This window comes from Mastigoproctus giganteus, chromosome 10 (assembly GCF_048544385.1).
Source record: "Mastigoproctus giganteus isolate SK-2022 chromosome 10, ASM4854438v1, whole genome shotgun sequence".
Classification (NCBI taxonomy): domain Eukaryota; kingdom Metazoa; phylum Arthropoda; class Arachnida; order Uropygi; family Thelyphonidae; genus Mastigoproctus; species Mastigoproctus giganteus.
The window spans coordinates 142,599,151-142,612,359 of NC_143584.1; the positions used below are offsets into that span (position 1 = coordinate 142,599,151).

Sequence of the window (13,209 nt, forward strand, 5' to 3'; positions counted from 1 at the left end):
AGTTGATTTCAACTCTTCTAAAACTCAGTCTTGTCTTATATCTCGCAAAAAGGATTCTTCTGCTCCTATGCTTATCTTTAGTGACACTCCGATTTCTAGGCAAAATGATATCTCTTTTGGGGATTACCCTGACTTCTAATCTCTCTTGGCACAAGCACATTACAAATATTGCTTCCTCTGCATCTAAAAAACTTGGTTTTCTCTTTCGCTCTTGGCGTTACTTTTCTTCCAAACAGCTGCTCACTCTGTATAAATCGCAAATCCGCCCTGCCATGGAATATTGTTCCCACATCTGGGGTGGTGCCCCCAAAACCCCTCTCAGGCTTCTTGATTCCATTCAGAAGAGGGCAGTTAGGTTAATTAATGATTCATCTCTAACAGAGTCTCTCCACTCACTTTCTCATAGACGTACTGTTTCTGCTGCATGCCTCTCCTACAGATACTTCCATGGGCACTGTTCTTCTGAATTGGCTTCTATAATTCCTGCTCTCTCTCTCTTTCAAAACAGTCCGAACACGTGCCACCACCAGCCAACATTGATTTACTGTCCAACTTCAAACCCACAGAACCAACTTTTCAACTTCTTCATTTAGTGATTCAGCTGCCGTTTTCTGGAACAACCTTCCTTCATACGTATTTACTGAAAATTACAATCTACAGAAGTTCAAGTCCAATGTCAACAAATAACTTCTTTCATCTTCTCAACCTCCAACCCAAGCACAGTACTAAATACTATAGGTTCTAATACCTCTCGTGTTTGGGGTTCACATAAAAAAAAAAAAAAATTGCATTGCAAAAACAGGTCGCTGACAAAGAGTTCACATGCATGCTGACCTTTCTAATCTCTGCAGTGTAAACTGGGTGCATGTGTCCGGAGCAATAGTTGATTGTATATCCATATATGTTGCTGCATACACAAAGATTCACATAGACACTATCCAATGGTGCCAGTTCACACTGTTACACATTTGAATTTTGAACTTAATGATTGCATTTATACTGTAATGAATAAATTCATATGCTGCACTTTAAATTACTTTTTCTTGTTTTTTATTTTATGTGTGTGTGTGTGTGTGTGTGTGTGTGTGTGTGTGTGTGTGTGTGTGTGTGTGTGTAAGTGAAAGTCAATGCAACAAGTCATCATATGTTTAAGGGTATAAATAATCTATTTAATATTGGTGTAAATACACCATAGAAAACTCTTACACGAAAAAACTGTTTGTACTGTGAAAGGGCATCATTTTATCTGTATGTCATATTGTGCTCATCCTTTGAGAATGAGCACATTGAAGGATGAGCACAATATGAGTTACAGATAAAATTATGCCCTTTCACATTACAAATGTAGTTTTTTCATTTAAGAGTTTTCTATGGTGTATTTACACCAATATTTTATATATATATATATATATATATATTTTTTTTTTTTTTTTTTTTTATTGATATGTATATTTTTTATATTTTTATTGATATTTATATTTTTTATATTTTTTTGATATTTATATTTTATGTTATATATATATATATATACAATTTTTATTTATATTATATATACCGTATTTTCCCATGTATAAGATGCACCTTTTTTTCGAAAAATTTGGGGTCTAAAAACTGGGGGCGTCTTATACAGTGGTTGTAGATTTTTTTTACTTGCATTTCCTGCTTTTTTGCGCTTGTTGTCTTTGCGCTCATTGTTTCGCACTTGTTACCGGTATATTAGGTTACGTTTTGCCACGTTCTACCCAGAAATGGCTCAGAAAAGATTTTTGTAAGTGCTAATTCAAGTTAAAGTGATCCAGTTTGCAAAAGTGAATTGAAATCGTGCTGCTGAACGTAAGTTTGGTCCTCCTCCTACTGAGAAAACAATCTGAGACTGGCTACGGGAAGAAGAAACCCTACTAAAAACGCCACGCAAAGAAGGCCATGAGAGGCAAGTCAGCAAAATTGCCCGATTTAGAGAGGGAATTGAAGAGCAAAGGGCAATTGGAATTCCTGTGTCCACAAAGATGGACACAGGAATGAGGCAAGAAGAATTGCTGATGAAAAAGAAGTTACTGATTTCAAAGGAGGACACAATTGGTGCTTCAGGTTCACGAAACAGAATGGACTAAGCATGCGTACACACACAGCAGACTTTCCCAAAAGATGCCTGAAAGCTATGAGCAGAAGGTCCTTGAATTTCATCGTTTTGTCATTCAATGTTGGAAGACACATCAGTTTGAGTTGGAACAGATTTGAAATATGGACGAAGTCCCCCTTCAATTTGATGTCCCAAGCCTGAAAAGAGCCATTATACAGTTGTTCTAGCTTGTTGTGCCGACAGAACCAAGCTGCCTCCTATGCTGATTTTCCAACGCAAAACAATGCCAAAAGAAGACATTCCTCGAGGAGTGATTGTCCACGTTCATGACAAGGGTTGGATAGATCAGGATGGGATGAAGATCTGGTTTGAGAAAGTTTGGAGCAGGAGACCAGATGGGCTCTTATGCAAACCTGCCCGATTGGTGCCTGATCAGTTCAGGGCACACATAACAAAAAATACCAAGAAGATTGCTGCAGAGCAAGAAACAAAACTTGCCGTCATACCTGGAGGCATGACATCCAAGCTCCAACCACTTGATGTCAGCATTAACAAACCCTTCAAAGCTGCCATGAGAGAAATGGAATCAATGGATGAAGTCTTCTGGGGACAATTTGACACCAGCAGGAAGAGAGCAGAAACCAACTATAGGAGAAGTTTGTACCTGGGTGAAAAGATCCTGGGATAATATCAAGATTGAGATTGTTGTCAGGTCATTTAAGAGGTGTGGCATTTCAAATGCCATAGATGGAACTGAGGACGAGGCAATATATGAAGACAGTGATTTGTCATCAGACACAGATGAGGACAAGCTAATGGATGGGAGTTTTGACAGTGATGAGTTGAATGAATTTTATGATGAATAAAACTTGAGTTCAATAACTTTATGTAATACATTTTTTTTTCAAATTTCGGGCCCCAAAATTAAAGTGCGCCTTATACATGGGGAAATACGGTATATATATAATTTTTATTTATATTTATATATATATATTTTGGTACATTTAGCAGTTATGTCACTGAGTGAGGTCATATTGTAGAGTCCTCTTAGGTCTGATAATAGGATTTAGAATGAAACCTGAAATGTCACTATATAACAATTTATTGCCAATATTGTGCTTTTAATTGACGTAAGTATCAATAAAATGCCATTTTGTTTTTCCAATCCCCCATAGTGTAAAGTGTCTATATACAGGATGATTAGGGAGGAATAGTAAATATTTTGGGAGGTTATAGTATTGATTATTCTGAGTAAAAAAGTTCATATAAACATGTGTCCAATTCTCAATGGATACGATATACAGCTGTTTGAAACTGGCACGTCCAGCTTCCTGAATCAGATGTGACCAAGAAGCAGTTATAACCTGATGCTGTTTGGTGTTAGAAGTGTTGTTAAGAATGCCACACATCTTCACACATGCTGAATATGCTGATATAGTGTTTGTCTACAGTTCTTGTGTTGGAAGTGCTACTGCTGCTGGTAGAGAAAACGTTGATGGTTTCCTAATCGCAGAACACCGATTCAAGAGTGTTTACTAGTGTTTACACCAAACTGCATGAGACTGGTACAGTTTCCAGTGCTCGTATTTCTTCTAAACGTGCAAATGAACAAAATGTGGATGAAATAGAACACATCCTTCAGTTGGTAGAATGTAGTACTACTATTAGTACACGAAGAATTTCTATCTGTATCGGTGTTCCACAGACATTACATGAGCATGGCTTGTATTCATTTCACATACAGTGGGTGCAGCAACTTCAACCTGGAGATGACGCCCAGTGATTGGAATTTTTTTTTTCAGTGAGTAAATTCTGATCACCAATTAATTCCATTAATACTGTTCAGCATTGAAGCCATTTTCACCCATGATGGTATCAACAACACCTGTAACTCTCATAAGGTAGTCAAATGAAAATCCACATGGCACTGTAGAAACAAATTTTCAACATCGCTTCTGTAAACGTGTGGTGCAGTATTATTAACAATCAGTTGATTAGGCCTGTTATGTTACAAAATCGTCTTACAGGTCCCATTTACCTAGAATTTCTGCCAAATGAACTTTCACTACTATTGGAGGATGTTCCCTTGGCTACAAGGATTGGTATGTACTTTCAGCATGACAGAGCTCCTTCACATTATACCCATCTGGTGATACAATATCTAAATCAAACTTTCCCTGAACGATGGATTGGCCATGGTGGTCCCATTCATTGGCCACTAAGGTCTCCAGACCTCACTCTGTTTGATTTTTGTTTGTGGGGATGAAAGAAAATTGCAGTATACAAAGAAAAGGTGAATACAAGAGACTAATTGCTCACTCGCATTTTGGATACTACTGCCCTCATAAAGAAATGCCAAGACAACCTCAGAAGAACAACACATCATATTACCACAAGAGTTTCAAAGTGCATTGAAGTTGTCAGTGGGATTTTCGAACATTTATTGTGAACTGAAAAAAATTTGTCAATTACAGTGGACTCCGTCTTATCCAGTCTCGCTTTAACCAGTCATATTTTTGTTGAGATTTTTCTGCGAATCAGATTTCTGATATCATGGGTCCAGCAGGAAAATAAAATTAAAAGATTCTGGGAATGAGTACAGCGCACTCTAACGATCCTATAACTTTTTTCACTTCAGTTAGTCTTTGCTATCTGTGCCATTTGGATTGTAGTTACTCCGTATGTACATATTTTCATCATTGATTTTTTTTTTTAAATTATGTTAGCTTGAAATGATAGGCTCGAACAATCGTAAATGGAATGTGTTAACTACTGAAACAAAACTAAAAGCATTGGAACATATTGATAATGGACAGCCTGTAAAACGGATATGTAACGAACTGAGTGTCAGAAAAAGTGTGGCAAATGATTGGTGGAGAAACCAGGAATCCCTTCAAGACTTCAGTGCTCAAATGGAATCAGAAAAAGTACTCTTAGACAGGTGCACTATGAAGAAGCCAAAAAATGAAGTCGTTGACTATGCATTATGGATATGGTTCATGCAAGAACGACAAAGAGGAACACCTCTTAGCGGACTGGTTTTCAAGGTAAAAGCAGTACACTTACACAAGAAAGTCAACAGCTGAGAAGAATTCTTAGCCAGAGAGGGATGGCTTTTGTGATGGAAAAAGTGCCACGGAATTCATTATGTAGGTGTTTGGAGTGAGAAATTGTCAGTAGATCAAAATGCGGCAAGTGAATTTTCCGAAAAGTTTTTAGACGTTATACAGAAGGAAAATCTTACTCCTGAACAAGTCTACAATTTGGATGAAACAGGCATAAATTTTAAGCTTCTTCTGACGAAAACGCTAGCAGCACCACAAGAAAAATTCATTACTGGTTTCAAAATGAATAAACAGAGAATCACTGTGGCCCTTTGTACAAATGTTGCTGGGAGTCACAAACTGCCCCATTTTGTTGTAGGAAAGTCAGCCAAACAAAGAGCATTTAAAAATGTAAATTTTAATGCTCTACCGGTTTACTACAGAGCCTAGAGGTCAGCTTGGATGGATTCTTTTCTATTTGAAGAATAGTTTTCAATTAATTTGTTCTAAAAGTTAAGGCACATTTGACACGTTTGAAATTACTGCACGAGGATTGTTCTTGTCCTTGACAATGCTGCAATGCATCCGATTGACCTATTTTCTGATAACATCAAGGTGGTGTTTTTACCACCTGGCATTACATCTTTGGTGCAACCTATGGATCAAGATGTGATAGTCTGAAAAGGCATTACAGAAGAAAACTTTCAGAAATTTTTGAGAAGACTGCCAATGAAGAAATAGAACTCACTGAGGCCCTTAAGAAAATTAACATCAAGGATGTGATTTACATGCTGGCATCTGCTTTTGAGGAAATGCCATCATTAATGTTTGTGAGGTGATGGAGAAAACTATGGCCTGATGTCAAAAAATTAACTGCAATCTGGACAAAGAGCTGTATGCTGAGGATCTGACAAACCACAACAACATTGCTCTGCTTAATAATTTGAAACAATTATCAGAGTTCAAAGACCTAGAAAAAAGAGACAAATGACTTGTAGGCGATAACATTCTAGAGAATGAAATGTTAACAGATGATGATATTATCGAAGCAGTTAGTCAAAGAGAAATGGCAGAAGATGAAGAGCCAGAGAACCCAGAAGCTATGAGCAGAGATAAAAATGACAAAAGAATAAGTCATTTGGAAGGAAAGAAAGTGCTTAAAACTGCGATAAGATATAGTGAACAGCAAGATCATATTTTGCTTCAAAAAATGGATTTAATCAAAAAGACAAATGAAGATTATAGATTTTTTTTTTTTTATGTAAGTAAATGTTTAATAAACATTCATATACAGCATATATTTTTTATTTAATTTACAACCTATAAATGGTATTTTGCATGTTTTTGGATTAACCGGCCATTCATTTATCCAGCCGAAGGTCCAATCCCATAGGGGCTGGTTAATCGTTAATCTGCTGTATTTGTGTTTTGTATCATTCTAAAAGTCAATAAATACAAACAATAAGTCACTTATCATTCTTTGAGCCGACCGGGCTAGCCGAGTGGGTAAAGTACCTGCCCGGCAACCCAAAGGTCGCGGGTTCGATTCCCGCCTCGGGCTTGGATCAAAGTACTGCAAAAACCTTGGGAGGTGCAATATGGCCACAGAAGCCGATGCGCCAACAACTACCAAATCAAAAAAAAAAAAAAAAAAAAAAAAATCATTCTTTGATACCTCTCATAATGGCTTTGTGTGTGCCAATTTCAAACAGTTGTATCTCCATATCCATTGAGAATTGGACACATGTTTATATGGACTTTTTTACTTAGATAGTATGAATCAGAGCTGTAATACTCAATATGTTCTACATTGATAATAATATTAGTAAAATAATAAGAGGAGTTTACCTCAATATAGTACATAGAACACTTCCGTATGATACCCTCCAGAAATTAAAACGGAAAAAATGAAAAAAATCGACAACTTACCGGTACATTAGAGTAAAATATAAATAATTAAATAATCAATTTAACACAATTCAAATCAATTTAAAACAATTAAAAATCAAATTAACGCAATTAAAAGAATCTAACGAAAATATTCAAAACGATTTCCCTTCCTCAAAAAATCTCCCATAATTGTGTGTATCGATTGTTTACTACTGGAAAGACAAGAAGTGAATCAGAGCTGTAATACTCAATATGTTCTACGTTGATAATAATATTAGTAAAATAATAAGAGGAGTTTACCTCAATATAGTACGTAGAACACTTCCTTATGATACCCTCCAGAAATTAAAACGAAAAAACGAAAAAAATCGACAACTTACTGGTACATTAGAGTAAAATATAAATAATTAAATTAATTAAACAATTAAAAATCAAATTAATGCAATTAAAAGAATCTAACGAAAATATTTTCGTTTTAATTTCTGGAGGGTATCATAAGGAAGTGTTCTACGTACTATATTGAGGTAAACTCCTCTTATTATTTTACTAATAGGACTTTTTTACTGTATAAGGCAATGCTCAGGTCACACCTTGAGTACTGTGTACAGGTGTGGAGGCCTCACTTTAGGAAGGATGTAGAGTTGCTAGAATGAGTACAGAGAAGAGCAACAAGATTGGTGAGGTGAATAAAGGGGGGTGCTCTTACCAAGAAAAGCTTAGTTCTGCAAATTGCAGTGTCTGGAGACTAGGCACCTGCGAGGTGATCTGATTGAAGTGTAGATAAGGCCTTAAAAGTGGGTTGAGCAGGCTCAATGCTGATGGAATTCTTCCTCTTGCTCAGATTATGAACCTGAAGGGGCATAAATTCAAATTGAGGAAAGACAGTTATAGAATAGATGTGTGGAAATTTGTCTTTAGCCAGTGGGTGTTGATTGCTGGAACAAACTTTCATCTGTTGTTGTTGAAGTTGATAGTTTAAATAAATTCAAGGAGGAACTGGACAAACATTTAGAGGGAATGGATGTGTGAAATGTTTTTTTTTTTTTTTTTTTTTGGCTAATACAATATAAGCTTGCTTTCTTGCATCATATGCCTCTACTAATGCTATAACCTCCCAAATTATTTCCTATTCCAGCTGAATCACCCTGTATATACATATATTTCTTTTTTTTTTTTTTTTTCCATAAAATTTTTGTATTAGTGGCTAGCATGAACCATGATTCCATTACTCCCAATAATATCATAATTGCTTTTAATTTAATTTTATTTTATAGTCAAACACAGAACTTGATTGAGAGAGAGCACATGCATTTTTTTTTTTTTTTTTTTTTAATATATTTTATCCAATTTTTGCAGGATACTGATGACCTTATTTCATCACCACCACCAGCATTGCTTGAAACAATAAAAGAAACTGAAGAAAATTCTTTGGGTCATCTTAGAGACATAGAAGCCTTGCAAGCAGTTCTCATTCAACAGCAGTAAATATATATCCATTATTATGTTTTTTAAAGTTCTGCATTTTAAGTTGTTTTTTCCTGAGGTGATTATGAAGACTTTTTACCAAAAAAAAATGCTACTAATATTTATTATTTATTTTATATAAATTATTAGTTTTTAATATTATTTATAAATTTTAATGATTTTATATAAATTATTTAATGTTTTTAATGATATTAAAGATGACATATCAAGTTTAATGTCAAGATTTTGAAGGTGACATGATGTTTGCAGGGTCTGCACCCTACAAACCTTCGTGAAAAATTAACCATATGCACTGAGAAGTGGAAATTGAGTTTTAACATTGTAAAATGCAATGTACTGCATATGCGTGGCAGTGTACTCATGAAAGAAAAAGTACTTTGGGGTTAATTGTACAGTTTGACATGAAGTTTTCTGAACGGTGTAGACATGCTGTTAGGACAGCTCACAGGATCCTGTTAATGATATGCAGGAAATTTACCAGCAAAGATGAAAATTTACCAGCAGAGATATAGATCTGTTGGAACAAGTGCAGAGAAGAGCAATAAAATTAGTCTGGGGAACAAAAGGGTACACTTACCAGGAAAGATTTCAGTTCTACAAAATGTAGCATTTGGAAAGTGGGTACCTGCAAGGAGACCTGATCAAAGTATTTAAGTCCTTAAATGGCTTGAGTAAGTTAAATGCAGGTGGCTTCCTAACTCCTGCTCAGATGGCACACATAAATGTCGAAGTTTGCAGATGATACAAAGGTTGGCAGGGTTGTTAATGACAGTAATGGCAGTTTGCTACTGCAACAGGATCTAGATAATTTGGGCAGATGGGCTAAGAAGTGGCAACTGAAGTTTAACCTTGACAAATGCCAAGTACTGCATATGGGTAGAAATAACCCTAGAGAAACGTACCAACTGTGTGGTACTACACTTAAGATGGTAGAAAATGAAAAAGACCTGGGAGTAATTGTGCAGTTAGATATGAAGTTTTCTGAGCAATGCAGACAGGCTGCCAGGGCAGGTCATGGGGTTTTGTCAATGATATATAGGAATTTTGCTAGCAGGGAAAAGGAGGTGATTATCCCTCTGTATAAGGCAATGGTCAGGCCACGCCTTGAGTACTGTGTACAAGTTTGGAGACCTCATTTTAGGAAGGATGTAGATTTACTTGAGCAGGTACAGAGAAGGGCAACAAGATTGGTGAGGGGAATGAAGGGATCCTCTTACCAAGAGAGGCTTAAGTTCTGCAAATTGCAGTGGCTGGAGACTAGGCACCTGCGCGGTGATCTGATTGAGGTATATAAGGCCTTGAATGGATTGAGCATGCTGAATTCTGATGGGATCCTTCCACTTGTTCAGATTACGAACCTAAGGGGGCATATTCAAATTAAGAAAAGACAGATGTAGAATAGATGTGCGGAAATTTGCCTTTAGCCAGCGGGTGGTTAATTGCTGGAACAAACTTCCATCTGTCGTTCTGGAAGTTGATAGCTTGAATAAATTTAAGGAGGAACTGGACAGGCATTTGGAGGGAATGGTGTGATTTTTTTTTTTTTTTTTTTTTTTTTTTTGGCTGATGCTGCATAAGCTCATACATTTGCTTTCTTGCATCACATGCCACTACTACTACTACTACTATAAGTGGATATAAATTTAAACTGGAAAAGAATTTGTTTTCAGCCAACAGGTAGTTGATTGCTGGAACAAATTTTCATCATGTGTTGTGTTGTTGGAGGTGGGTGGGCAGTTGGAATAAATTTAAGGAAGGATTAAGCAAATTACACTGGTCTGCATAGATTGATGTTTCCAAAATTCATGACGTTTCTGAATGACGTTTCATGACGTTGTTGTGAACTTTTATGCTTTTTTATGCTAATTCTAAAAATCCAAACTGTTTTTGCTTATTATGTAAAGTAACACACAGTAAGATAAACAGTAAGAATTGTTTTCTTAATTACACATTTCATATATATGCCATATGCTTACTACTTCCTTTATGACTGATAGGTGTAGACATCTTGAGACCTGCAAGTCAGGTTGTCATATAAACCTGTGAAGTGTTTCTTCTATATTCAGTTGTTTTCTAGTGCATTCATGCTAATTAGTATCTGCTTCTAATGTGATTTTCATATTCTGTCTTTGTCAGTGGCAACTTGTGGTTGTGTGAACAATTAAAATATATTTTATTACATTTGCAGTAAGTTGTTGTGAAACAAAGGCAGGGTATAACATAATTTGCAAAAAATGTACATGCTGCATGTTTTAGAATTAAATTGGGTGACTCCCATATTGAATGCCATACATGTGTGGAGGGCTCGAGTTTGTGAAAAAGTGGTAAAAAAGAACTTTTTCCATTTCTACAGTGTGGAGGAAATCTTAGGATCATATTAATGACTGGTAGCTTTGTTCCTTAAATGTAGCAGGTTGTAATGTGAAGAACGAGCAGAGCACTGTGTACCCTAACATCATCACTTCAGCTGCAAGGCCAGTCAGTACCCATGGACCCGATCTACTGGTATCTCCTCCACCAGTTATTCTTCATTGTATGCCATCAGACCATCAGATCTTGAATCTGACATTTGGGATCTTGAGGATAATATAAACCGATGTACAAATAAATTTACAATACTAGACCACAGCTGTTATCGCAAAGTAAACTTGATGAACTTGTGAATGATTTAAATCTATGCAAATGGTCTACTGAGCTTTTGAGGTCAAGACTGAAATCCAAGAATCTGCTGAATCCAGCAACAGTCCTCTTCAGCCTGCTACTTGGCCAACAACTTGATTACAAAAAATGCCCTGCTTTCTGTGCAAGTGATCCCACTTGCACAATCAGGCAAGAAATAAAAATTGGGACAGGAAAGTGTGGCAAACAATACAGTCTCTGACATCAGGTTCAAAGAACATTAAAGGTGAACCATATAAGGTCAAAACAGAGTACTTTTAAGTCCTCTGCATATGAAACTAGATTTAACGGAACACTTCATCCAAAAAAAAGGAAATTGCTTCCAGTATGCTTACACTAATTTTCTGTTACTTACATATTAGCACTTAGTAATGGCATATAATGCAAGCAAGCAAAAAAAAAAAAAAATAAATAAATAAATAAATAAAATGCTTCCCATTTCACCTATTGATTCCCTCCAAAAGTTTATCTGGTTTTCCTTGAATTTATTTAAGCTGTCAACTTCCACAACAACAGATGGAAGTTTGTTCCAGCAATCAACCACTCACTGGCTAAAAGCAAATTTCTGCACATCTAGTCTGCAACTGTTTTTCCTCGATTTGAATTTTTGCTCCCTCAAGTGCATAATCTGAGCAAGAGGAAGGATCCCATCAGCATTTAGCTTGCTCAAACCATTAAAAGTCTTAATCACTTCATTCAGATCACCTCACAGGTGTCTACTCTCTAGATGCTGTAATTTGCCAAACTGAAGACCTTTTTGGTAAGAGCACTGCTTTGTTCCCCTCAACAATCTCGTTGCCCTTCTCTGTACTCGTTCCAGCAACTCTACGTCCTTCTTAAAATGAGGCCTCACGCCCTTTGTACTAAAGGTGTGGCCTGACCATTGCCTTATACCAAGGGATAAACACCTCATTATCCCTGCTAGCAAAATTCCTGTATATCATTGATAAAACCACATGAGCTCCTGGTAGCCTGTCTATACTGCTCAGGGAACTTCATATCTGACTGCACAAATACCCCCAGGTCTTTTCATTCTCAGTGTAGTACCACACATTTGGTAGTTTCTCTGGAGTTACTCCTATCCATATGCAGTACTTTGCTTTTGTCAATGTTAAACTTCATTTGCCACCTTTCAGCCCATCTGCCCAACTTTTCTAGATCCTGTTGCAGTAGTGTACTGTCATTGCTGTCATTAAAACCCTGCCAACCTTCATATTCTCAGCAAACTTGAAAATTAAGCCTGATAAACCTTCATCAGTATCATTGATAAATGTAAAACAACAACGAGCCCAACACCGAACCCCAGGGGGATTCCACTAATAACATTAGTCCACAAAGAGCAGTGTGCATTGATTACCACTCTTTATCTTCTCCTACTCTGCCATCCCTTTTATCCATAGCAGCAACTTGCCCTTAATGCCACACTGCTCTGATTTTTACAGCAGTCTTTTTTGTGCAACAGTATCAAATGCTTTCCTGAAATACAAGTATATGATATCAAAATTATTTTTTGCATCCAGTTTCTCTGTGACCACATCATAGTATCCAATCAGATTGGTCAGACAAGATTTCCCCTTAACAAATCCATGTTATGTCTGGACTATAACTGCAGTTTTGTCTAGATGATCCTGCATTACATTTTTTAAACAGTGACTCCATTATATTCTCTGGAACAGAAGTTAAACTAGGAGGTCTCTAATTACTCGTGTCACCTTTCGATCCCCTTTTGTGAATTGGGGATACATTTGCACCTCTCCAGTCTGTGGGGACCTCCCTGAATCCAAGGATACTCTCATAATTATGGCTAAATGTTTGCTTACTTCCATTGCAGTCTGTCTAATATAATTTGATAGACCCATCCACCCCAGGTGCCTTTCTCATGTTTAACTTCAACACTTTTTCTTCCACCTTCATCTGAGTTATTATAAAATCATTTTGTTCCCTGTTAGAGCGTGATGAACTTTTGCAATCCACTTCTCTAAAGAATTGCTTTTGTATGATAGTAGATTCAAAATACTCATTCAGTTTGTC

The 13,209-nt window shown here is 36.5% G+C and overlaps 1 protein-coding gene across 3 annotated transcripts in view; it reads left to right on the top strand.

Annotated features, from left to right (window-relative positions):
• Positions 1–13,209, top strand: part of LOC150079328 (uncharacterized) — a 486,833-nt gene that overhangs the window by 422,236 nt on the left and 51,388 nt on the right. For all 3 annotated transcript variants that reach the window (XM_090382736.1, XM_090382738.1, XM_090382737.1), the window contains one exon: positions 8,371–8,495. In XM_090382736.1, coding sequence (XP_090238862.1) covers positions 8,371–8,495 — 125 coding nt within the window. Of the gene's footprint in view, positions 1–8,370; positions 8,496–13,209 lie in introns of those variants that run through there.